Source organism: Sebastes fasciatus, chromosome 14, assembly GCF_043250625.1.
Source record: "Sebastes fasciatus isolate fSebFas1 chromosome 14, fSebFas1.pri, whole genome shotgun sequence".
Taxonomy (NCBI): Eukaryota; Metazoa; Chordata; class Actinopteri; order Perciformes; family Sebastidae; genus Sebastes; species Sebastes fasciatus.
In genome coordinates, this window is record NC_133808.1 from 19,716,665 (window position 1) to 19,741,162 (window position 24,498).

Genomic DNA, 24,498 nt, shown 5'->3' on the forward strand with positions numbered 1-24,498 from the left:
CCTCCTCCTCCTCCTCCTCCTCCTCCTTCTCCCTCCAGTGCGGTGTTCACTTGGACCAACCTCCTCGTGGTGGTCGTGGAGCTGGAGGGATCGGAGCAGGAGGCCCTGGACTTGGTGGCCCTGGTCACTAACGTTGTCCTGGAGGAGCACTACCTCATCGTGGGAGTGGTGGTGGTGGTCGACCCCGGCGTCATCCCCATCAACTCCAGAGGCGAGAAGCAACGCATGCACCTCAGAGACGGATTCCTGGCCGACCAGCTGGACCCCATATACGTGGCTTACAACATGTGAGGGCCCTGCTGCAGGAGGGTTAACCCCTCCACGTGGCTTATCACGCAAACAGGAGACGGCAAATGCGGGGCTCGTAATTGTAGCAGGCCCGGGGGTCAGTTTGACTTCTGCTGAAAGAAAGCAAGCTCTTATTTCAGCTCGAAGAGGGGAAATATGAAAGAAACGTGGATGCAAAACTTCACAGCAAAATGGAGAGAAATTCCAAGAGAAATAGTCTGTTTCTCCCTGTGATTTCTTGCCTCAACAAACTATGTTTTAATTTTGTTGAAGAGAGTTTCGTATGTATGTATGATAGAGCGTCTGACTCCTTAGACCCAGGACACCCGATGGCAGTACAGCAGGCGGCAAAGGTTTAATACTACACTGTGCCATTAACATAATTTACTTTGTCAATCTCCACTATTATGAATGTTAGTTATGTTTGCCATACACTTGTGCCATAGAACAGGACTGACGCCAGTACCCTAACCCTGGTTCAAACTAGCTCTAACATGTTCACAGAGCCTCCTGTGCCATTGCAGGTCGTATGCTTTTCACAGAAAAAGTCTATCCTACGTATATTTGTCATTACATCCCATACATACAACCCTGATTTTGTGATCCAGCTCAGTACAGATCATGTTATTGCATCAACAAAGAAGCACACATTAGTGGTGTCGGAGGGGCAGTTGGCATTATCCGTTGCTCATCCCAGCAGTAGTCCATTAGTTCGTGGTGTCAGTAACCTAACGCGTAGAAATAATGTTGTTTGACTCGATCTTGTTCTTTTCTAAATCTTAAAATGTGTAATATAGTTTATTGTTTTATCTGAACAAAATGCAATATGAGTGATGTGAAAGATGTTGCTCTGAATGACTGCAGACAGTAAGTGCCGATCATTCGAGATCGTGAGATGGCGAGGAATATAATCGTTGCTTGTTATTTAGCAACGTGCCAAATGATATGAATCAAGCCTTAAGTGTTTTTTCAGACGCCTCTTCCTATCCCAGCTCCGGTTGAACTTAATTTTGTGAAGTTTATCAGCTGTTGGATAGATAGGGAGGGAATATGCAGAGGGAGGTTAGGTGTGGGAAATCTTGCTCTTATTGCACCCAAAGTCATCTTTTTGGCTAAGATGAATATACTTGATCGTGACATCAGCCATTACAAACACACTTTCTCCATAAATATTTTTAATAATGTCTGTCCCTATTGTCCGTTGTGTTGAATGTGTGTTTTATAGCAAAAGTCTTGAAGAAATTGCAGTCGGTATGGGTTTGATGCAGAATGTCAGTGCCTCGCTTCGAGTGCCATAAGGTCGGATGAGAAAATTGTTGCATGTACCGTATGAAGGTCTAATATGCTCGTAACACCTTGACCTCCCACCTTATCACATTGACTTTGTAAAGATTCACTTCACTTGTTTGTTGCTTCTTTTTTCTATGTGCACATCCCTTCATAATCAGGCTCCAGCCTGCTGTAAGTATGTACAGGTTTTGTGTAAATTATTAATAGACGGAGGAGACGACAGGAAGCTTAACACAAAGACTGAATCTGGTATATATGTGTGAACTTCTCCCTCACAGACAGAAATTATTTGAAACTCGTGTGTGGACATTGGGAAGAGACATGAAAAGATTTTTTTATAGTATGAAAGTCCTGGCCACTTCCAGGACGAGGGCGAAGCACACTCCGAGCACAAGGAGAAGACCGTTACGCTCCGGTGACCGCTGAGACGTCACATCCTCCAGAGCAAACTGTTGTTGTTAACATATGGAAAGATACATTTGTCTGATATATGGTTAGTTGTCATTATTTTCATAACATGATTTCTTAATGAATAAAAAAGTGCTTTTAACTTGAAATGTTTGTCTTCACTGAAAAGTGGACGTTCAGGTGTCCTGTCCAATAAGAATATTCTAAACTGGGTTTTCGAAATGCTACAATCTGAACACATTTCAGTTCAGTTCCAGCTTCTTGTAAAAGACGTGCACGCCCACACAGGTGTGTTCAATATCCCAGGTGATTAGACTGTCAGTTGAAGGTGAGCAGAGCTAAACTGGAAATAAATGATGTCAGCAGACTCCATTTACTAATACAAAGCGGAAGTTATACCGGAACTAAGAAGGTAAGAAACCCTCTAAATCTCATTGACGTTTTGTAACTGTGCTAAATCTCTCTGGATGATAGCCTTCTCAACAGTATGTTGTGTCGTTCACTCCATATGTATAAAAAATGTTCTGGAAAACTTCAGGTCAATCTTCACTTATCCCAGTTGTCCTTACTTGAATGTATAAGTAGATTAAAACAAACAACAAGGCATCAAGATGTATGATAATTTAACAATTACAGCTATCAAGCTCAAACAAGGTGCATCATCGATTTTTTTGTTTTATTTTCAGAAAATTATAGTTTTTTATTCTAAGCAGTGTATTGTTAGTTGGTTAACATGCTACCTAACTGTTCAACAATTATAGCCGTTAAATAAAAGTTGCAATACGTTTCTTTAAGGGGACCTCTAGCTCACCCAGTAGAGCGAGCGCCCCATGTAGACATTTGTTAAAGGCACTAATAAAGGCAAAACAAAGCCCTAAAATAAAATCTTAAAAAAAGTTGCTAAAAGTTTTTTTTTTAAGTAGCTAAATTTGCTGTTGTTTTTTTTAAGGGCCTGGGTAGCCTGAAAAAAAGCTAAATCTAGCAACAAAATTGCTAAAATGGCATCACTGGGAGTTAGAAGAGGCTAGCCCGTGTGTGACATCATGACAGTCCTCGATTCTGATCAGCTGGCTGGTTAAAGTAGGCCTACAATTGAACACCCATGGATGGGACCATAATTAATTTGATCAATTACACCTGTGTTTACCCTGCTATGACATGTCAAAATGGCTGCTGTGAAAAGCCCTATACCCTCCAAGTTTTATGTTACATGATGATAAATGACGCTGCAGTGAAGAACCACCAGGCAAACCACATAACGTACTGCTGGAACAATTTGTGGGGTATCAGCCAATACCAACAAAGCAAACAAGAGTCAATGAGACGTCGTTCAGCCGCGGTCTGTTGACACCCACACAGTTCTGAGAAGAGATCTAATCAGTCAAAGTCATTTCAATCATCTGCGTAAGTTTAGCATGGGTGCTTACTTTAAAGCTCAATTTGAAAATAGCTCCTCAAACTCGTACTGAGTTTTGATGACTTATGTTCTGTCACTCTAGCCCACAGATATAATATAATCTTTAACTATTGTCAGTACTTAATATTGGAGAAATCTCCCTCAAACAACGGGTGGGTTGCAACCAAGTTAAAAATAAAACAAGCAATGGATTACGCTTTTTCAGAGAGTGGTAATAGAAAATGATAGAGGAAGTAAACTCCCTAGTTATAGTGATGCTGTGTCTACCCCTGACCATTAAGTTTAGTATGGTATTTAAAAATATGAAACAGGAAATGTTGAGAGAAATATATGATATGAGAGTGAGTAGTTATAAATGATAACAAACCAACAATTCCATTTTATTTATTTATTTATTTCTAAGGACAACACAATCATTTCTGTATGTGCCAGTGTTTCACTATAATATAAATGATAACATTGCAAAAAAAGTTAATATTTTCATTTTCATAACAAAGTTGTACAGTGATTATATTGAAGCTAAGTGAGTACATATAAAAGATAACAATGCAAAAACCTTTGATATTTTCATTTTCGTAACAAAGTCATACAGATATTATATTGATCCTCAGTGAGTAGTTGTAAATGATAACATTGCAAAAAAGAAATCATATTTTCATAACAAAGTCATACAGATATTATATTGATCCTCAGTGAGTAGTTGTAAATGATAACATTGCAAAAAAGAAATCATATTTTCATAACAAAGTCATACAGTGATTATATTGATCCTCAGTGAGTAGTTGTAAATGATAACATTGCAAAAAAGAAATCATATTTTCATAACAAAGTCATACAGTGATTATATTGATCCTAAGTGAGTAGTTGTAAATGATAATATTGCAAAAAATCATATTTCCATTTTCATAACAGTCATACAGTTATTACTTTGGTCCTCGGTGAGTTGTCATAAATGTTGACAACAATGCATAAAATGCTTTGAAATTTATATTCTCAACAAATACCTAAAGTGATTATATGATTAGGTCTTCAGTAATGAGTCACAAATAACACAAACTTTTTCATTTTCATAACATAGTCATGTTTATGTCTGTCCTGTTCAACAAATGATACCGTTATTTTGTTTATAGTAATGTTTCAAAAATCACAATATGGCTGACAGCATTTTTAACATGTCAAAATATCTTAAATTGCCAACATGACACGTCTGTGTGTCTTGAATCCCTAATTCACATATGCCTCTACTTTAAGGAGAAGCTTAGACGCCTGCTCCACTGCCAACAGTTCATTCTCTGATTTGAACTGTTCATTTGGGATATGGGGAAATCGATGGCAGTTTGGATACTGAGTCTTTTTGGCGTCCACTCCCAGCGTCTTCAGACTCTCCACAATTTGAGGCAGACCTCTCAGTTGGAGGTTGCAGAGAGAAACTTGCATGGCAAGGGCTGAAATGGAGCTGCTGGCAGGATGTTGACCATCTCTTTTATACTTTGCAGCTATGAGAGACTTTTCCACTGCTTGATGGATTTTGAACAGACACCACTCTGTGCTCGCCCCACCAACATCTTTGTGAGCGGCGTTGAGATCACAGCGAGCTTGTCTGCACCAGCGCTGGGCCTCCTCTTTGTTCGGCCTTGGAACATTTTCATTATGGGTCCAAAAGTTGTAGGAATGGTTGCCTCCAGAGAATCTCTCTCGGCCATCTCGGTGATGCCTGGCCTCCTGATTCCATTGCTGATAGAAGTTGCTGAAATTGGAGTTTCTGCTTGGGGAGGACGGGCCTGCAGTTTTTCCTTTGCCTTTTCCATTGATGAGCTCATCAATTCGATTCTGCAAGTATTTGAATGCCTCGGTGGCGAGAAGTTGACAGTCAGGGTTTTTGTCAGGATGCCATCTAAGGTACAATCGTTTGATGGCTTTATGCCTCTCCTCCTCGGGAAGAGTCCAGATCTCTGTCAAACATTTGTCAATTTCACGTTTAGCTTCGTCAATAGAGGCCGGTGAGGATCTCGTAGATGACGAACTTGTAGATGATGGTTGGGAAGAATGTGGCGCAGCCCCAACTAGTGGCACCAGTTCCATGCAAGAAGCTTCAGCAGATGTGCAAGTCCTCCCTTTGGGTTCTGGCTTCTTTTGTCGTTTGAACTGATACAGGTCAAGACAACTGACTTCAATTGGCTCATCTTCTCCAATTTCTATTTTGTATCTCTGTGAATATGATCCAGAATGCCCAGGCAGTTCTTCAACAATAACTGCATAAATGTACTTGTCGTTAGTGCTGTAGCCAACATATTCCCCCTCTTCAAAGTTATTGAGCATGTTCATGTCCAAGGAGTCATGCCATTCCTCTGGAATTTCTGTTCCAGGGGCTGCTTGATTGGGGAGGAGGCTTTCAGTTTCAGCACTGTCATGGATCCCATTCTTAGCCAGAGTTTTCAGGACATCTTGCAAACTGTCACACACGAGAAGTTGTCCAAGGACTAGGAGGTGATTTGATGCCATTCGGTTCCCTAAAAGAGCATTAATCTCCTTTGTCAATGTCATATTGATGTCATTTAGCACCATGGGCTCCATGGCATCGTTGTGTTTCAAGTAAAAGATGCAACCTTGTTGCCCTTTTTGAACAAAAACATCGATTTCGGTGGCAGTTTTGTTTAGTGGCTGTTTATTAACCCAAAGCTTAGTTTTCAGACTTTTGCAGCAGACAATCTGAATACTGCCAAAGGTCTTCTTGCACATGTCAGTAGCATCTTCTTGTGTTATTTCTCCCCGAGACTGCTCTCTGATAAGGCAAATGAGTCCATGTGTAAATGCTCTGGAAGACAGATGTTTGTCAAACCATCCACTAAAGTCACAGTCAGTCTCAAGCTCACAAAGCTGCATGTTTGTTTCCACCACTTTCTCATCAGTGAATTGAGACAGCATTGTAGGCTTGAATTTCTGAGGCAGCAGTTGCAGCAATCGATGATGCACATATATGTCACTGCCCAAATGACATTCACTGAGTTTCTCGAGCAACAGGAATTTATTCTCCAGCGCTGTTTCTAACCTTTTGGTCTCAAACACTGTATCATTGTAGTGGAGTGTGCATGATGGGTATAATTTACCATCTACTGCAGGAAGATACAAAGTCTTTACATCGTCAACAAGGGACTGGCTTTCTTGAGTTTCCAATAAATTGAAAAACTGCTCAACAGCACGTTTCACAGTTTTCTGTTGGTTTGGCTGTAGTTGTGGTTTATCACAGGAATCTGCATAAACTAATGCCAGAACATTAGAGTACTGCACTGCAGTAGGTTTGTCCTTTACACCAATTTTCTTGAAGAAGTCTGCGAATATGACATCCTGCGGAGAAACGTTGTACAAATATGGTCTAAACTCGCGTTCATGGGGGAGTGAAAAAGACGCATCATCAGTCCTCACAAGTTCTTTGTCTTTTTCAACCAACAAAACAGGAAGACCAGCCAATGGTTGGCCTTCAAACCCGTTTGCTTGCAGGTAGGCGTACGCACTTCGAAACACATTACCACGGGTTTGGATCATCTGGTCAGTTTTACAAGGCGACTGACAGATGTTGCTCATGTTACTGGTTACACAGTGTGAGGGTGGTTGTTCATGCGCTCCTGCATTTGTCATCAATTTCAGGAGATTCTTTGTCTTATAAACCGGTAGATGTATAATCGGCATTGCAGACCAAATCAGTTCTTGATGCTTTGGATCGCTGCTTTCCATCAAAGATCCTCTGATTTTAACAGCAGTTCTCTCAGCAGCAAATGGTTGGTGATAGTTGCACAGTTCTTCTCGAATTTTCACAGGAAAAATGAACTTGATGTCAGCTATGCTCTCCAGCAACTTTTCCTCTTTGTTTTCTTTATTACTCACTATAGCCCAGGCTGCTTTGAAAATTAATGATGATTTCAGTTTCAACTCTTCAAGTTGGCCGTTTACTTTTGCTTCTGACTCTAACTGAAATGCAAAATGTATTATGTCCTCTTTTGACACATCATGCTTCATGCCAAGGTCTCTGAGTAAGTCTTTTGGTTTTGTTGTTGGTAGATTTCCTTTACTCAACTCAGTCCAAAATCCTGCAGGCACAAATCTCTCTTGGGGCAACATTTTCTTGTATAGCTCAACACTCTCATCAAAGTAGTGTGATGCTGTCTCCAATCTGCCTTGAGAACTGCGAATGAATTTCACTGTCTTCATTGAGGAGATGATTTTGTCCTTGTGCTGAAAATAACTGAATTTTGGTGACAGTAAAAGTTTGAGGCAGTGAAGCATTTGCATCTCTGTGAGTGTGTGTACAACAGGCAGGATGAACTTCATGAAATAGTCCACATCAGTCAGGGTTTGGATGTTCAATGTTTGTGACAGACTGCCGTTCTCTGGACTGTTTTGGAGGAAAATGCTGTTGCTGTCGGACAGGGTGAACAAATCCGGAAATGTCTTTGAATATGTGCTGTCTAGGACAAATACCTCTTTAGGTCCATCAATCCTCACTCGGTTACCATGTATCGTTTCAAATAATGGCAAGGATTTGAGCTTTCTCTGATACTCGTGTTTGTCCTTGGACCTGGATTCTCCAGACAGCAGGAAAAGCTGAAGCTCTTTCATCTCGTCATTGGAAAGCTTGGAAAACTCTGAGTGGTTAATGTTGAAGACCTGGTCCAACACAGAGCTTTTATCATTCACATCCATAAGTTCAGCATATAGAAGTGAATGTAGGCCTACATGTATATCAATGAAGAATACAGTGTCAAGCTTCATAAAACCAAGTTTAAAGAGGATGCCTGATATGTCCTTTTCTGAGGCAAACTGAATCACACTCGGCATGTCTTTCATTGCTTGCAGGAAGTGCTTGTTGTTCAAACTTGGACACACAACGGGTAAAATGCAGCAGTCATTGAAGAGCTTCCTCACATCACTTATTGTCAGACTTTGTTCATCACCACTAGATGTTGCAGGTTTAATCTGACTTGTTAAGAACATCCAAAGTGGTTTCAACCACTTCAACATGGTCTCGTTTGGGACATGAAGACCACTGTGTAGATCAACTTCACAGTTCTGAAGAAGCTGCTGAATTAACGGCTTCAGATAATCCGCTGCACAGGGAACTGTCAAACTGTTTACAAGGCCTAAACTTTGTAGAGCGTGACTATGAGCTGTGTTGGTCCGATAATCTGCAAAGTGGTCCTCGTAGCCAAAGAACAGACTTTCATATCTTGATATCAGCTTGGGAGATTTTGAGTCAAACACTCTCAAAACTTTGTCTCTTGTGAGAAGAAGTGGAAGCCCATCGAGTAGACTGGAGTTGACCTTTTTCCAGTTGAAATCTTTTAAGCAGAATCTCAAGAGCTTTGAACATCTTGTTTCATCTCTGATCAGAGTGGCAGTTATGGGCAACGGTAAATCTTCATCCGTTTGGGTTGGGTCATTGAGGGATTTTTCTCTCAGGAAAGTCTGCACAGTTGAACGATTCACATCTTTCACTTCAATGCCAGCGGCTCTGAAACTTGTCCAAACTCTGTTCATGGAAGAAGGAACCAATGTCATTCCAAGATCTTCCAAAATGGGATTGATCTCTTCCATTGCTGGGAGTGTCAGGTATGGTGCCTTAGTTGTTTCAGTTTCTCTGACGTTACACCAGTCAAAAGAGTACTCCATTAATTCTCGGCCGGCAATTACGCGTGTTGAACTCCTCAACACTGGAATCATATTAAGGCCTCTTTCTTTGATTGATCTGTATACCTCATGTATCATTTCATGCCAAACCTGACCAACATCTTTGGTCACAGTTGGCCAAAAACACAAGTACGAGCTACTGAAGTATGACTCAACACATGCAGAAGAAACTTTCTTGTCTGCAATGCTACGGCTGATGTAATGAAGGAGATCTGCATACAGTGGAGCAATGACATTTTGTTTCAAAGATTCATTCCAGTTAGATTTCAGACTTTGCCCGTCTTCTTTCCAAAGGCTTCTCCTGGCAGAATCTACCTCAAAGTTTGCATTGACATGCACTGGCAGTCCAGTTTTCCCTGGCAAAGGAAGGGAACAAAAGGCTTCCCCATTAAAAATCATAGGGCTGGATGGTGTTATATCTGAACTTTTGCCCATCTTTGTGCTCACACGCGCCGCTATTGCTGCTTGGGGAAGTTTGTCCAATAGTGTTAGTTCTCTGTTTTTGAATGAGCCGAACTGTTCTGCAATGATCCATTTAGTTTGTCTTTTGTCAGAGGTTGAAATCACGGTTCCGTAAATTAACTTCTCTGGTGTTATTGGTTTGTCAGATTGCAGCGCATTTTGTTGAAGTTTTACAAAGGCATCTTTAATTTCTCTGCATTTCTTTGGGTTTTTTTTTTCAACCATGAAGATTGTTTCAAGTTTCTCTGAATGTTCATTGATTTCATGGACTTGTATTTTGCAGATGTTTTTCAGAAAGAGAATAAGTCCTTCAGGATCTTCAGAGAGTGCAGAGCATAGCTCCTTCATGTCATGGTCAGTGACTCCCTGCTGTGATATTTTAGAGCTGTTTGCCATGGTACCCATCCTTAGAGGTAATCTGAACATGGTGCCCTCTTTAAGAGAAAATTTGTCTGGAAGAAAGGATTCATAGACATCCATGTACATGGTCTTGAAAGTGTCAGCTAGTTTATAGCCAGTGCCAGCTGGTGGTTTGTCTGAATGGCATTCAATGTATTTTTGATTGGGATCAGAAATGCAGAGTAGTTCATCTCCAGTGAGGATTGATGGGCAGTCAGTCAGATGGTAAACAGAGTTGAATCCTACTCCATATTTTCCTATCTTCCCTGGAGAGTTGTGCTTTCCTCCTTCTCCCAGATGTTGAATGCCAGCCAGGTCAGCATCAGAAAACACTTTGTTGTTGAACACACACAGTGCTGGACCCTGCAGTTGGTTCCATTTCTTCCCAAATGTTTTTTCTTTGCCGTGCTGGCGTTTGTCCCAAACAAAGTGAATCTCTGTAGCCTCTGCATCATCAGCATTTTGGACAAGCTCTTTAAGGATATCCTTCTTTGATGGATAGGCTGAAATTATGTTTTTAATTCGAACAGTTAGTTTTTCCTGCTGTTCAAACTCAAAAGCGAATGGTGAAATGTTCTCAACTACATGGTTTTGCAGGGTATGATGCCTGGTAGTTTTGATTCCAAAGTGGCGAGCCATAACACGTGGAATATCCTCGTGACATAATGTGACACCTGAAGTGACTGGCATCCATGGGCTGTCGTCGAAAAACATCTCACTTGCAGGTTGTAAAACTCCATCTGCATTGGGTATCAGATAGTCAACCGTTGTTTTCTCTTTGGCCTCATATATCCCTCCTTTTAGAATTTTGAGGCAAATTGTTAGGTCACTCTTTGGCAGGGTCTTCTTACCATGTTGAGAGTGCAATTCCTGGAGCACAGTCAGAAAGTGACCGGTTGTAAAACATTTTTCAACACCTACACTTTCCCAGAGCCTCCTGAAATCAATGAAGGCAGTTGGGAGTACATAGAGATAGGGTTTTGCTTCAAATTGCCCATTCTCAGCTACATGATTCACATTTACAAATGTACTGCCAACAAGAATGAATGGGAATGAATTTGCCCTCTGTGAGATGAAAGTGGAGTCCCCAGAATCACTGAGCCACTGATTCAGGAAATGATAGCATTCACACGCTATTTTGTGAAGCACGGATGTGTCAATGGATTGAGATTGCTCACATGCTTCTTGCAGCTGCTGGAACACATTCTCAGGCCTTGGACTGTCATGGACTCCCAAAATTTGCAGGACTGGATCAGTGTTGTGTATTTTCAGATTGGTATGATCCAGCACGTGTTGTGTCATGCTAACGAGTGGGGAGCATTTGCCACTAAAAATATCAGTGGGCCTTTTAAGTGTGACATTTCTTTCCATTTTTGTATCACCGGGGGAAAATGCTGGGAGAAATTCAGTCATCCTCAGTGTTTCCCAGTGGAGAGAGTCTTCATCATTCATGTGATTCTTCATAAGTTCAAGAAGGCAATTCAAATGCCCCCATGCTTTCTTTTTGTCAGTGCTCCATGTTTTGGGGATTGTGCCTGCTTTCTCTGTGATGTCTTCCAGTGGGAGACGATCATTTGCCATTCCAAGTTTCAACAAGCGTTGAATCCTTTTGGGGGAGCAGAAGTCATTTTTGGTACCACCAAGCAAGCGTCCTTCTTCTGGTTCAAAAAGACAGGCCACTTTCCCTGACGGATTCACAAGTTTCCTGATGTGCTGGAGCTGTCCGCCTTTTGCAGGGATGCATGGATAGCTGACCAGTAGTTTGTCAATTTCTTTGAAATCAAGGTCAATAGCATGCAGCACAAGAGTATCTCTACTCTTAGGGTCCATGGTACCAAGGTTGTTAAACACTGCTTCTTGGTAAAACTTGTCCCAGTTCCATGTTCTCTTCTGTAAAACCTGCTCTAGGCCAGCCTGTTTGAAGCTATTTCTCAACCACAGTGGAAGGGAAACAACATGGTTGGGTGCTTTTGCATGTTCCTTGCACACCTGCACTGCAAGTGCACTGATGTCTTCATCCTCTTCGATGCTCTCGTGTAGAAATATGGCATTGTTCATTGAGCACCAATGTTCTCCATCACTAAAGAGCTCTGGGCCAATGGAGTGCTGAGCAATGGTGGAGTACAATGCATCAACCAAAGGCTTGAAAGTTTCACTCACTTTCTCTCTATCAGGCCAAAAGGTGTGGTAACAGTAAGTTTCCAGTTGCTCGTTTTCAGACATTTTCTTTAGTGCCGAAAGTGCAGTAACATATGCTGTCAGTACAGGATCCTGAAGAAGGGCTTTGTTCCAGTCATGTTTCACCCCACTCTCCCACAGACCTTTTCGGTTGCTCGTCACAGCAAATGTTCCATTTACATTGACTGGAAGACCTGTGTGAATGGAAAGAGGAAGGAAGCAAAATGCCTGTCCAACAAGATCCGTTTGTAATGGGGCCAGTTTCCCAGTTTCTGGATCTTTTTGCAAAGGCACAGCAACCCCCCCGATTGGCAAAGAGAACTTGGCTTGCTTGTTTCCTTGAAGAGCCATTTGCAAAGACTGATGGGTCCCAAAGCAGTTGTACAGGAGCCAGGATTGGACTTCAGTTACACCAGATTGCTGACTGGTTATTTGGACAATGTTGACTGTGCTGCAGTCAATGACCTCTTTGCATTTTCCATCAAGTTTCACCAATGATTTCTCAGCTTGATGCTGCTTTGTCACGGTTTCATCAGGAATCTTCATTGTTCTCGCAGTGGTTTTGGAGACAGTGAGGACGGTTTCGATTTCATCATCTCTTGGTGGAGTTGAAACATCGTTTGACATACTTTGTAGAGATAATGTATTGATGTTCTTCAAAAACAGCAGGTGAGTTTGTGAATTGTTAGTTAAGTGCTGTTGAAAAGTGATGATATTGTGTTTGAGATACACCTTTGCACTTATTTCTGACTCAAGAGCCTCTTTTTCAGTTCGGAAAGGTAGTTTGATCAGAGTGCCCGGATAGGGCTCAGGGGGACTTTGTCTGCTGAAATTACAATCAAAAATGCGTTCGTATGGTCCAAACTGACCAGGAAAGCAATGAAAGAGTCGTTTCTGAGAGAGATCCAGCTTGATTCCAGGATTTGTTTTGTGTCTGATGTGCTTCTTGAGGTGAGTTACATTTGGATCAAGTATGAGAAGACTGTTGCCACTGAGGATAGAAGGAACATCTGTCACATGATACACTGTATTGAATCCAAGTCCAAACTTTCCAATTTTTTCCACCTTGTTTTCCTTCGAGGCAGCGCCAACTCTGACAATATTATCCCAATCCTCCGCTGTGAACTGCTCATTATTAAATACCCAAAGGCAAGGTCCCTGACAAAGTGTCATGTCAGGGTCAATGAGACTTTCGGGGGCGTCTTTGTGCACTCTGAAATCCACCAAGAATTTGCATGCTTCTGCCCCAGCATCCTCTGCATTTTGAATGAGCTCTTTGAAGATGTCACTTTCTTCATCATACTCTTTGAGAATGTTTTTAATCCTCGTGGTTATCGGTTCAGATTGTCCACACTGTTCTATTCCCACTAACTCTGGATCAAGGATGTAGGTACTGAGAAATCGGATGTTAAACCATTCAGCAGCTGCTTTTGGGATTTCCTCATGTAAGACATGAATTCCCTCCTGGCTGTACTTGAGCTCTTTCAACCCATTTTTGCTCACATCACAGAAGACTGCTGTTGACAGTGGTTTAAGGGTATGTTGTTCACCCTCTAAGAGGACTGGCACTGGGATGTCATCTTGAATGGTCTTCTTCTCTCTCCAAAGCCAGTTAAGGATTTCTATTGACACTTTTACCTCAGAGGGACTTGCAAATGGCTGTTGCCTTTCTTCAATGGTTTGCTGGATAGACTGAAGAATGCCAACAATTTCTTCATCTGAAAGCACCGTTCTCAGGCCAAACTCCCGGAGCAACTTCTTGTATGGCCGAAATTCTTTTGGCACCTTTCCAATGTAAGAGCTCAAATCAAGATTTTGTGGGTAGTCTAGAACCAGATCCTGAAGTGATACAAACTTGTTGTGGCTCCACAGCCAGGCCGTGTCTTTGTTCATCACTGTTGAAAATTCAGAGATGTGGTCTTGCATGTGTTTGTAAATGCTATGCAACTTCCTTTTGAAATCCACATTTGTGTCAGGATCACTCATTTTCTGTGCTTTTGATGTCAAGACTGACAAATTCTCTATCACTTTTTCAGGTGGGGGTAGGCGTTTGAGACCAAGTTGGCTGCTAACTCTGTCACTGAACTTTCCCACCAGAGGCATTACATGCCCAACAATGTCCTCGTACACAGAATCTCTTATCTCATCCGGGCAGAAGAAACAACTTGTCTGAGATTTTTTGTCATTACCAGGCTTAGCACATGGGACCCATTTTAGCATTTTGAGGCGATGGAGTTGCTCATGAGAAAACTTTGACAGCAGATCATTAGTATCCAACATCTTCAAGAGCACCTGAGCTCTTTTGAGAGCCTCAGTTTGAGAGTCAACATGTGATCTGTCAATCAGTGTGGCGGCATGCATGAAGTGCTCAGGTGACACATCTACTTCTTTATTTAGCAATCCAAGATCTGTTAGGCTTTGCAGCATCTGCGATGTGTGAGTGTATAAAGGTGGGGGGAAGAAATCAGACTCAAAGATGACTTTAAAGGTTTCAATTCTTCGATCAAAAAAGCTTGAGGTCTTTTTCAGCTTTCCATTCACTCCAATGAAGCTCAAGTCCTTACATCTGCGTTTCAAGGTCTGATTTTGAGAGAAAAGGACATCACCGTGCTGTAAAATCCAAGTCATGATTTTCTCAGTGTCTTCTTTCCTGCAAGCCCCCTTCTCAATACAGTCAACGAGGAGATTGGCTGCTTCGGCGGTGTCCAAGAGATCGACTTTGAGCAGCTGCAACAGTCTGCGATCAGCCTCAGTTGCGCACTGCACAACTGAATCGGGCATGGGGAACTCTGTTGGTACTTTTAGACCAGAAATTAGAAGCACAGCCCGTTTTGATTGAGCGGCAACGCAGGATCCTTTCATGGTTTGAAACAGAGGCAACTTGGAGAGCAAATCTTTCTCAGTGACTGAGAGAGAATCCAGACGAGAGAGATAATCTTTCAGTTCTTCTCGTGCTCTGTTAGAGGCAGTCTCGAGTTCTCTGATGACATCCTGTGAAACTAAATTCACCAAGACTTTCATGACATTCTTTGGAGATGGGCACAGAACATACGAGTCTAGGTCTTCGTGCTTGAGCCACTCGTTTCCTCTCACCGCTGTGCCACCGACTTTGTTCACTAACTGAGCTATTTGTTCCGGCAAGTTCCCCTGCTTGTTTTTCTGAAAAATGAGGGTTGTGTTCTGCTCTAGTCTTGCTAGTGATACAGGCTGACTGACAGACAGAGGACTGACTGGTATTAATGGCATTCCAGTGAAATTACTTAACTCTTTGAAGTGAGTGTTGAGAAATTTCCAGAATTCTTGGAGCCAGTCTAAAGGTGGATGTTGGCTGCTGCTGATGTCCCAGGTAACAAGCCCTGTCCTCGTCTGCTTCCAGTCCTGTGGCAAATACCTCCTCGTATATTCAGCCACCCGATCTGCGTCAATGTTGATGACCTTGAATAAATCTGAAAAATACATATACAAATGTTTGTGTAGTGTGAAAACAAGCAGGTGACAGATGTAAATAACTTTTAAATCACTGTTCAATAAAATTAGATTCCTACTTTTTCTGGCCAGTTCTTTCAGGTGGGTGCTGCAGGCTGGACTGAGATCATCTGGGATGAAGAGGTGTTTGCAGTATGGTAGCAAGACTCTGCATAGAGGGTAAGTTTGTTCATTGTGCATGTAACAAAAATATGACATTTGCATATTATCTTAGTGTACATTGAATGACCAAAAAAGATATTATTTTAAAATCTAAATAATTAACCAAAAATTAAAGACCTACCTTGGAAATTCGTTTCTGTCAATTAAAGCAGTGTCCTCCTCTCTGTCTGTGAAAGATCTGAAAGAGCCATCGTTGAGTGGAAGCAGCTGAAGACCCTTGAGCTCTTTGTATTTTCCATCGCTCAAAACGTACTCCAAAAGACAGAGTTTGTCGTCTTTAGAGACGGTGTGCACGCCAATCCTGCGGAGAATGTCTCTTAGGAAAGTTGGGGTCACATGTTTTAGGGTGTTGCGGTGTGGGTGGGCCTTATGTATAGCTCTTGCAACACTACCTGGTAAAGTGACAAGATTTTCTTCACAGGAAACCAAAGTCCTTTTAATGGCGGCCAATATGGCAGGGCTTGTTGGACCATTACAGGGGAACACAGCTTCCGATGGAGTGATAAACTGTCTTTCATCTTTGGCAAGAGAGAGGACAGCCACTTCCTGTCTGAATAAGTGATGAAGAACATCCAGAGCAACGCCATACCATTTTTCTTTGTGCTTTATCTGGTCGATATCTGGCCACAGGTCGTACACGGAAGAGACAGGCAGAACAGATTCTTGGGCAAGTTTGATGGCATCTTTAATGATCGTGAGGTATGCCTGTGGGAGCACCTCCTTCATCAGCAATTCATTCCACACAGCGTGTTCGTCGTGTTTCTGGTCTTCCTCTTGCCACTTGATGTGTCTTCTGTTGTCTGTGAGGCCAAAGCATGCGTTGATGTAAACTGGGAGTCCTGTCTTGTTGGATTCATTGTTTGGGAGGGGGAGAAAGCAGCTCAGTCTACTCTCACCACAGTCTCTCTTCTCACCACAAGGGAATGCCAAGTCAACTTGAGGGAAAAAGCTCAATTTTTTTGCAAGTGAATCAAGATTTTCTACGTTGCCTTCTTTCATGGTACAGGTTGTCAGAAGCCACTTTGTTTCTTTGTGGTCTTCTGAGTTGAGGGTTATCAGTTTGAACCTTGTAGAACCCTCGATTATCGACTCCTCTTCTGACTCCAGAACCACATCTGTGGGGACTGAGGATTTCACTTCAAGTCTGGTGTTAACGGTGCCATGTACGTCGATATGTATCAAGGACACAGAGGTCACATTTTTCAGGAACAGAAGGCTCAAGTCTGCATCCGCAATGAAGCTATCAAAAAGGTCAACCACCTTGTCAGAGTCATACAGATTATCTGAAATATCTGATGCCTCTTTGCGCAAGGGGAACCTGAAAATTGTCCCGTCAAAGTGTTGATCCTTCATGATGACTTCTGACCATTCTAGTCTGCTTACAAGCGAAACTATATCTCGAAAGGGTTGGAACTGATCATGCATAGACGTTAGAGCTTCCTGGTGCTCTGCATCATCCAGAGACCACAGAAAACCTCCCGTTCTTTCGCCAAATATTTTTTCTTGGGGGTCCATCATGCCAAGGTGCTCTGAACTGAATATACTTGGCACATCTGTGAGTAAAGTAAAACACATATTGTCCCATTAATCAACTATGCATGTTCTCTAAAGACTCAAATTTAAACTGACACAATTAGGTATACGTGTGTATCTGTACGTAGTTTCACCTGTTATGTGGTAAACAGAGTTGAAGCCGATTCCGAACCTCCCGACTTTGTTTGGGTCATTGCGTTTGACACTTCTCCCTGCCATCTGGATTCCTTTCCAGTCATCCTCAGTGAACGCTGCGTTGTTGTAGGCGTAGAGAGCAGGACCTTTGCAAACACAAAAAAAGTACAAAAGTGCTTATGACATTAGGGTAATGCATCTGTGTGTTCATTAATTCTCTCCGGTCTCTCTGTAACTGCTTATTTTTAAGTCTATCCAGCATGCATTGAGCAAAATGTTTATGAGGCTGAGATTGTAAACAAACAATCAGTAGACATAAGGCAATTTCTGCTAGAAGGTCTCAATATTGTAAACTGTTAACTAAGACGGGTACACTTCAAGTTCTTTTATTACAATTAAAATTAATGTTAAGGTCTTGTGGGGAATATGGTGAGCACAGTCTACTGTAACCAGCGACATAATGGAGAGACTTCCTTATGTCTGCTGAATTTAATCAATCAAACGTTATTTGTATTCCACCTTTCCTACAGGTTAGACTGAACAAGTGTTGGACTGTAAAAACAACACAAACGACAAAATAATTCAGCAATTTAACAATTTGAGACTAATGTACGTGATACAATAAAATAATAAAAATGCACTAAAATAGATTTGAAAGCCATAAAAACAGTATTATTAGTAAAATAGTGAGAAGTAAAATCTAGATTAATAAAAATAACATACTATTAAATAGAATAAAATTATACAACTTAAATACAATAAAATAAGTGATTAATAGAATAACAATAAAATAGAATAGAATTTTACAACTTAAATACAATCCATTAAGTGATTAATAAAATACAATAAAATTGTACAACTTAAATACTGTAAGTGGTTAATAAAATACCAATAAAATTTAATAAATAATTATAAATACAATTAAATAAGTGAATAAAATAACCATTCTTAATCAAAGGCGTGGCTGAATAGGTAGGGTTTAAGTTTAAAGATTTCAACACTTCCAGCAGCTCTCAGATCCATTCATTTATGAAAAATGAATGTCTGGACACTTTATAGCCCTGACTTTAATCCACAATGTGCAATATTTTAATTCTTGTTGTCATTATAGCATATCAGATCCTAATGCCTTCTTATCAAGTGATCATGAGAACCAAGTTTGTGTTGGATCGCCAGAGCAGGCAAGAAGCCGTTATTGTCAAGGAATTTTTTTTTTTTGTGGTAATAACAAAAAACATTACACACACACATCCTCTTTGGCCAACCACACTGGACTATGGGAGGAAACCCACATAAAAACAAGCAAAACATACAAACTCTAGGGCTGATATTTGAGTATTGGACTTCTTTGCTGGGAGCTGACAATCATCGGTCATCAAGCTACCTCCTATTTGCTCTATTTATCAAATTTTCTGATATACATTTTTGTTAAAATTATATGATAACCTCCCTAGAGCATGGCTATTCTCTGATCATCCTGCATACCTTGGTATTCTCCCAATGCATCAGTCCAAAGGCTCTCAGTCCCATAGCTTCTCTCATCATGGATGAAAATCACTTCTGTGGCTTGAGCATCATCTGCATTTTGAATCAGCTCCTGTTGACAAATACAAACATTAACCATTAGAGCTTAGCAGACCAAAGTTAACACTCACGGTTTGCCGCCACGTTCCTCTTCACTACGGCCACTCTGCTAAGCTCCAAATCTGGGCTACACACGAGTATAGTTAAAGTTAGTTCACCTACACAGGTGTTTTCTTCTAATTAGATCTATTCTCAGGATTGTGTGGGCGTGAACAAACTGTGCTTGATTGACATCTCCCTCACCTATCTGATGGTTTTGTTGTAATGTTGTTTTTTGTGTTTGGTGAAATGGTATTTCCGGCTCATCTCCACCCAGTTTACACTACACTATGCGTCTAATCAGAGACTTCGAAACTTAAAACTGCAGTGAGAAATTGATAGACTATCAACATACATGGAGTTACCAATTAAGTACTCCCACTGAGGCAAAATCGAATGAAATCAAATTCAACATTTTAACATCAACGTTTAATACAATTAAATACTAATGTGATAAATGCATTCATTGTGTGTAATGTTGTTTTATTGGCAGGACAAAAAAAAGCAATTTGAATATTTTTTCATATTTCTTATGCAAAATGTCTGTAAATCAAATACAAATTACCTGTTTTTAGGATTCAATATAAATTTAAGCAGAATCAACATGTTTAGCAACCACGCTGGTCACACCAAAAGAAATAGACGTCCAAACTCCAGCTGTGTATAAGCTAGATCTAAAGAATAATGCTATGCATCAGTTAGAAACATATGAAATGTTATGTAAAGTCATTATTATATGTAATTATTATAGTTAATCAATATTTGACAGCATTGTACCCACCTTCAAAATTTGTCCACCATCTGGATATCGACGTAGAATATCTTGCAGGTAGTCAATGAAGGGCGGCGCTGTTGCCCCAAAGGACGTCCTAAACAAAGCAGGAGGATTAAAGAGTGAGAAACAAGGGATAAAATTCAAATCAACACAGGGTGAGTCCTCCTGAAGCAACTAAGGTAGGAAGAGCTGGGATTAGAGTCAAGTCCAACCAGCACATACCTATATTTGACTTATATGTGTAGCCATAAAATGTTTTACTTGAAATTAGAAGATACTATTTCCTTGTAGGCCAATAAGAGCCAAAATGTTCACTAGTATATTGTAAACAAGGCACTTTCTCTACCTAATGTCCACTCATAAAACATGACTGGTATGGATATGAATTTGAATCTTATAGCTGTAACTAGTTACAAACAGTCGAATTAATGTAAGGAATTTATGCAGGTGGATGCTACAAGACTAATAAAAAACTCTCCTGTATAGGGGCTTGTAAATGGTTATGCAATAGTCATATATTGTTACTGTGCATAATCAGTCATGCCGCTAAGCTCTCATTTCTACACCAACACACAGCACTTGCCCTCACTTACCATGAGTAGTACAAATATGAGCTCTATCTTATTAGTTATACTAATATATTTAAAGGTCCCATATTGTAAAAAGTGAGATTTTCATGTCTTTTATATTATAAATTAGGTTTGAGTGCTAAATAAATACTGTTAACGTATAGAAACGCTCAATCCACAGAGAAATACACACAACCCATATTCAGAAACTGTGCCTTTGAAACAAGCTGTCAGGATTTCTGTCCATTTGTGATGTCACAAAAATAAAACAAAAAAACATATAGACCATTTTACCGTTTTAAACATAACATTGTAAATGTGCCCCAGTTTGTTTCCGGTTGCACATTGGTTGCGTCCGAAATTTAATAACATGCTATTTAGTTCGCTTAAACAATATGTGAGAAATTTCAGTATCTCCGAAACCTTATTATGAAACCAATAGTACGTGAATTGCATACTATTTCTGGTGAAATATTACAGTATGCGACGTTGAACACTACGGCGGCATAAATATCCCACAATGCAATGCTGTAGTAATGACAATGTTCATAACAGACGTTGACGGACAGCTCTGTAACATCGATAACGCTTCAATTTAACTGTAAGTATAAGATTTATATATATATTTATTAAATAGAATTTTTAAATTAATTCTGACTTTGATTCTCACATGGTCACATGAAGTTGGTACATGTTTCCATGGTTACACGTTTCCAACCGGCAAGGAGGCTCTCAGGAAGTGACGACGTAAATTACCGCTCAGTGCATCCGAAAAGATACATACTATTGTTTATTCACACAAAAGTGTGTTGAACGATAGTACACATACTGAGTATGTAGTGCATGGTAAGTGATTTCCAACGAAGCCTGTATGTGAATGACATCAGCTGACAGGAAGTAAACCTGAACCCAAGCTGTTGCCTAGCAACGTAATTCAGTTGCAGTTTTGTTGAAATGCACTAAAGCGTTTCAGACAGAGGGTAAATACAGGCATATTCAAGCAGACGGTATGAGGAAAATGTGTTTTTTGAACATTGAAGCATGTAAACAGTATGAAAAATTATGAACCTGAAAATTAGCACAATATGGGACCTTTAAACGAATTATTCATTATTATGCATAAACTGTATTGGCATATGCAACATGTTTCTTCAACGTCTATTTATTGAACCTACTCTGCAGGATGAACCTGTCAAGTAAAAGTTTGTTATCACGAATTGTTCTTGAGTAGTTGTGTTTGACACACAGATAGTCGCCATGACAACAACATGATCTCTCAATACTCATGCATGTGTCACTGCCCGTTTCTCTCACCATGCCAAACTTAAACCAGATTTAAAGTTCCCATATCATGCTCATTTTCAGGTTCATACTTGTATTTTGTGTTTCTACTAGAGCATGTTTACATGCTTTAATGTTAAAAAAAACTTTATTTTCCTCATACTGTCTGCTTGAATATGCCTGTATTTACCCTCTGTCTGAAATGCTCTGTTTTAGTGCATTTCAACGGAATTGCAACGGAATTGCGTTGCCTGGCAACAGTTTGGGTCCATGTTTGCTTCCTGTCAGATGATGTTATTTACATACACTGCAACCAGGAAATAAAATGGGACACATTTAGAATGTTTACGCTTAAAACCGTGTAATGGTCTAAATATTGTAGATTTGTGACATCACAAATGGACAGAAATCCTAACGGCTTGTTTCAAACGCACAATTTCTGAATACGGGCTGTGTGTATTTCTCTGTATATTGAGTGCTTTGATACTTTCACAGTATTTAAACAGCACTTAAACCTGCTTTATAATATAAAATACATGAAAATCATACTTTCTACAATATTGGACCTTTAACAGTGAAAGTCTCTAAGTCCACTGGTTAAAGTGACATAGATCCATCTGTTTGATACAGCGTTGATGTTTGTACAATACGATGGTGCTTAGGAAGGTCAAAAATTAAAAAACATAATTTTCAGCTGATTTTAGGATGATGCTCTTTTTCCATTTAAAGCCTCTGAACCCCCACTCAGGTGTTCTCAGTTATTGTGGTTGATTAGACCTCTGCTCAGGGTGAAGGTAGGTGGAGCTATGATGAAAAAATATTATAATCTTCATCTACCAATAAGAATGATAAATATGCAATTTGTCCCGCCCTAACAGGTGCAACAACAGCTGACAGGAAGATATCAATCAATTGGTCTTTACACACCCACACGGTCCTGAGAAGAGGTCTAATCAGACAGATTATCTGAAAACACCTCTGTGGATGTGCAGAGGCTTTATAGGCAATATATACATGCAGGTATGCAAAACCTCCCCCCAAAAAGCAATCTAGGCAGTCATATGGCTAGGGATGACCTGATTTCTTAAGTTTCTTAAGAAATCAGGTCTTGTATTTCTTAAGTTTCTTAAGAAATCAGTGTCAGTAACTCAAATATTGCTTCAGTGCACTTTGGTCAAAATAGCATGTTCCTCTATTGTTGGTTCAGTTTGCACATAAAACAACATAAAAACAAAGAGGTGCAACTCACCGCGTTTTTTTCTTTGTCTTGGAACTCATCCTTCCTGGCATGCATGCTGTAAGAGAGTCAGAGGACAGTGCATTACATTACAGAACAAACTCATTTTATCCACGTGATGGCCACACCTGCTACCACACAGACAATTTAAATGTCAGTAACTCTCCTGCATGCACTCAAGGTTTCTAGAGTTTACACTTAATAGTTGAACCTGCAGCAGGCAGAATGTTTTGGCATCATCGGGCAAAAAATCCATTATAACCTTTCAGCATATTGTAATTCAAGTGTTCTGAGAGAAAACTAGACTTCTTAAACTCAGATAATTTCTGATTTTTTTCTTGTACATTTGTGAGTTTAATCTCAGAGAATACGGTGGAATAACAACTTCTGTGTCCGTCACGTGATGCCACTTTTGAGAACTTAAATTAAGAATGAAATGATCTTAATTAAATTTTATTTCGTGGATTAATTTCACTATCATTAAATACTTTCAACTTCCTGTTACTCCAACTTCCTTATTGTTGCATGCATTTCCCCCCCAATAATGCCACATAATATGTTGGTTAATTTACTCAGTTATGCTGATAAAGATGCTAGTAATTAACTACACATTAGTAAAAAACTAAACAAAAAAACAACTGTACCTCAGTCATATTTGAAGAGTCTCATCCGTTCTGGTGTTTGTCAGTTTGACAAAGAACCGCAGTTCCATCCGTTCTCCTCTTTATAAAGGCTGCTGATGCCCAACCCTAAAACCACGCTTGTTTCCTGGTGCACTAGTTTCTTTCGTTTTCCGCTAAAGTCTCAGTATCATTTGTAGGAAACAAAACTTTAGAGGGCAGCAGCATCAAAGCTGATGACAGACAGTTTCTCCTGAACTGCACAATGAAACGCAACTATTCAGAGTTACTATGAGCTCATCTGAACACAATGAGTAGAGGTCAATTTTCGATAAGATTTAGGGGAACCAAATTATGGAGTAGCTTTTCACATCTATCAATAAACTGTTCATCCGTCAAAAGTTTCAAAAGTCGCTTAAAGGGTCATTTAATTTAATTGCTGTCTTGTAATTGCTTTTCCCAATGTTGTCCATGTAGCCTATCTGTTTTTATGTTTATTCTTTTTTCTGTGTTGTTATGTTGTTTGGTTACCCAGATAGCAGTAGACTCAGGGGCGGATCCGCCCCAAGGTCGGTACATCCGCCCTAGTGTCTCACTCATTTCGGCTATGCGCCACGGATCCGGCCCGCCTCCATAAAGTTGTAGCTCTTGTAAAATAAGGGTCAGAGACTGTGACAAAAACTGACAGTGACTGCATCACCACAAACACGACAGTCTATGTGAAACTGGATAATAATTGACTGTAAGTATAAGTTACTCGTCTTCAATGTGTACACCAAACCCATTATTGCTGTTCAGTTATTACATGTTATACAGTATACCTAATGTTTTCAAACCCAAATGAACTACTAAAACATTGGCACTTATTTATCAAACCTTCAAGTGTAAATTCAAGTGCCAAAAAACACTTCAGAATGTTAATATGTTAGGAAATAATTAAAATGTTGTCAGAG

General features: G+C 40.2%; 3 protein-coding genes across 11 annotated transcripts in view; 1 reads left to right on the forward strand and 2 right to left on the reverse strand.

Moving 5' to 3' along the window:
- The window catches only part of dip2a (disco-interacting protein 2 homolog A), a 101,693-nt gene extending 99,558 nt beyond the window's left edge, over positions 1 to 2,135 (forward strand). For all 9 annotated transcript variants that reach the window (XM_074659540.1, XM_074659541.1, XM_074659545.1 and 6 more), the window contains one exon: positions 39 to 2,135. In XM_074659540.1, the coding sequence (XP_074515641.1) occupies positions 39 to 291 (253 nt within the window). In that variant the 3' untranslated portion in view covers positions 292 to 2,135. The remainder of the gene's footprint in view (positions 1 to 38) is intronic.
- prmt2 (protein arginine methyltransferase 2) overlaps positions 1 to 24,498 on the reverse strand; it is a 303,518-nt gene that overhangs the window by 130,663 nt on the left and 148,357 nt on the right. The window lies entirely within an intron of this gene.
- LOC141782806 (sacsin-like) lies at positions 3,777 to 23,671 on the reverse strand. The gene is made up of 8 exons (XM_074659561.1): positions 23,570 to 23,671; positions 22,938 to 22,983; positions 19,845 to 19,932; positions 18,926 to 19,037; positions 17,440 to 17,586; positions 15,894 to 17,325; positions 15,670 to 15,758; positions 3,777 to 15,570 (listed from the first exon to the last, which is right to left on the reverse strand). The coding sequence occupies exons 2-8, from the start codon at positions 22,976 to 22,978 to the stop codon at positions 4,628 to 4,630; spliced, it is 12,852 nt and encodes a 4,283-aa protein (XP_074515662.1). The 5' UTR covers positions 22,979 to 22,983; positions 23,570 to 23,671; the 3' UTR covers positions 3,777 to 4,627.